This window comes from Quercus suber, unplaced genomic scaffold (genome assembly GCF_002906115.3).
Source record: "Quercus suber isolate HL8 unplaced genomic scaffold, Cork oak 2.0 scaffold_972, whole genome shotgun sequence".
NCBI lineage: Eukaryota > Viridiplantae > Streptophyta > Magnoliopsida > Fagales > Fagaceae > Quercus > Quercus suber.
The window spans coordinates 276-2,784 of record NW_027070391.1 but is presented as its reverse complement, the minus strand read 5'-3'; the positions used below and the strand labels follow the sequence as shown (position 1 = coordinate 2,784).

At 40.2% G+C, this 2,509-nt stretch overlaps 1 protein-coding gene across 1 annotated transcript; it reads left to right on the top strand.

Moving 5' to 3' along the window:
• The first annotated feature begins 496 nt into the window (after positions 1-496).
• Positions 497-2,255, top strand: LOC136065442 (GTPase LSG1-2-like). The gene is made up of 2 exons (XM_065768610.1): positions 497-540; positions 821-2,255. The coding sequence occupies exons 1-2, from the start codon at positions 497-499 to the stop codon at positions 1,956-1,958; spliced, it is 1,182 nt and encodes a 393-aa protein (XP_065624682.1). The 3' UTR covers positions 1,959-2,255.
• Positions 2,256-2,509: the final 254 nt, after the last annotated feature.

Genomic DNA, 2,509 nt, shown 5'->3' with positions numbered 1-2,509 from the left:
ATAATTTAATACATACTTCCTTGGAAACCTTAAGAGATTTCTAACATTTTAATTTCTCTATTGAATTCACTCATGCCCTAACTACCAGAAAGAAAGAAAAAAATCATGCCCTTTTGCACTCAAACAAACCAAAGGCAACTCTAACAAGCTCAAAAAGACTTCGAAAGATGGCTATGAACTCCAAAACCAATATTTCATAATCCCAACAAAATCCCAAGCACCAATATAAATGTTTTGAGTCAAATTAAGAGACTGAGGACATTATGCTGCTACCAGGTCCAATGAGTGTATTTAAAGAGATTTTTCAATGCGATTCAACAAAGCCCCAATTTTCAAATCCCATGTAATTTTTCAAGAGGGGTAGAAATATACTCTTATGACAGAGATGTGGGATATTGATGCGGAGCTGAAATTAAGGACAAAGTCCTGAGATATTAGGGAAAATACCCTAAAATTAAATTTTCAGGCCTCTCAAACAGGCACCAGAATTGGCACCATGGGAGTTATCGATGAGACAGGAACTTTCAAGCTGCACCAACAGCAATAATTGGCATAGGCATAGACTAGAGGAGCTCAAAATTTCTAGTAAAAATGACAAATACATTATCTTTGTTATAAACAATCACAAGCTTCAAGCAAATAAAACCAAGTGCACAGTAAATCATAATGAAATGGGAAAAGAGATCAGCTCCTGCTCAAATGGTACTTCCTCCCTCTTTAAGAACAGGGAGGATTGTAACGTCACGAATTCAAGACCCATGCAAAACAATTCTTTAGTTTTTTAACCTGTTAAATTGTCGTTGCTTTGCTCTGCCTGCAGGGAGAAATGGGCAGAATATTTTCGGCTTAATAACATTCTCTTTGTGTTCTGGTCGGCTAAAGCTGCTTCTGCTGCTCTGGAAGGGAAAAACTTAAGTGACCCATGGATGACACAAAATACCCTTCAGAACATGGATAACCCTGATACAAAAATATATGGAAGGGATGAGCTTTTGACCCGTTTACAGTGTGAGGCAGAGGAGATAGCCAAGATGAGGCGGAAATCAGGTTCTAATGGTACAGGCTCATCTAATGTTCAATCTCCCCGTGGAAATGCAGTAACTTCGGCATCAAAGAATGTAGTTGTGGGATTTGTTGGCTATCCTAATGTGGGGAAGAGCTCAACAATCAATGCTTTGGTGGGCCAGAAGCGGACAGGTGTCACCTCTACTCCAGGGAAGACCAAGCATTTCCAAACATTGATAATGTCTGATGAGTTGACCCTATGTGACTGCCCTGGATTAGTGTTTCCATCCTTCTCAAGCTCGAGATTTGAGATGATTGCTTCTGGGGTATTGCCTATTGATCGGATTACTGAGAATAGGGAGGCTGTACAGGTAGTGGCCAATCGAGTTCCTAGACATGTCATTGAGTCTGTCTACAAGATCAAGCTGCCAAAACCAAAGCCATATGAGTCACAGTCCCGGCCCCCTCTAGCATCTGAACTATTAAGAGCTTATTGTGCCTCTCGTGGGTATGTTGGCTCTAGTGGACTGCCTGATGAAACTAGAGCTACCCGTCAGATTTTGAAGGATTATATTGACGGGAAGCTGCCCCACTATGAAATGCCCCCTGGAATGTCCAATGAGGAAAGTGATTTGGAAGATGCTGATGAAGCAAGCTCATCTGAAGAGCATGAGTCAGATTCATCTGATATTGAAAACCCTCAAGATTTTCAAGGTGAAAATGCACCTGCTCTTGAGCATGTGCTGGAGGATCTCAATTCTTTTGACATGGCTAATGGCCTTGCTTCCAAAAAGGCTTCGAATAAGAAGCCTAAGGCAGCCCATAAACAGCACAAGAAGCCTCAGAGGAAAAAGGATCGTACTTGGAGGGTTGGGAATGATGATGGTGATGGAATGCCTGTAGTAAGAGTCTATCAGAAGCCAGTGAGTACAGGCTCTGTGAAGGTTGGATGAGGATATGGATAGATCGTGTCTTTCCTGTCAGTTTTTCGTGGCTACAAATCTAGTCATTGGCTATTGGTTGTGGCTCTCTCCCTTTCTCACTCCCAGAAAAAAGAAAGGAGGGTAACGAATGAAAAGAAAATGAAGAATATAATTTAGATGGCTTTAGCAGTTGTGTAGTTGAAGTGTAGTTGGTGGTGTAAATAATGCATGCATTTGCATCATCATCATCATCATTATTATTATTATTATTTGCTGAATTTTGTAAGGAATATGATTTTGATGATATAAACTGTTTTGTTTTTCGTACTGAGCGTCTAACTTTAATTGGAAACTTTATGCCTGCTATTCATGCATAGAGACTATCTAAATTCGTGAGGCAAGACATCGTCACAGTACTAGAATCTGATGAACATTCTCATCAGTATCGGTCACCCCAATTTTATGGTTGTGATATTGTCTTAGATTTTCATATTTTGTTTGTCTGATGGTGTTTAATACCGGCTACCTATTTGGGGCAAACAGAATATAACAGACTGCTATGTGACGCTTTCTTTAGTTCT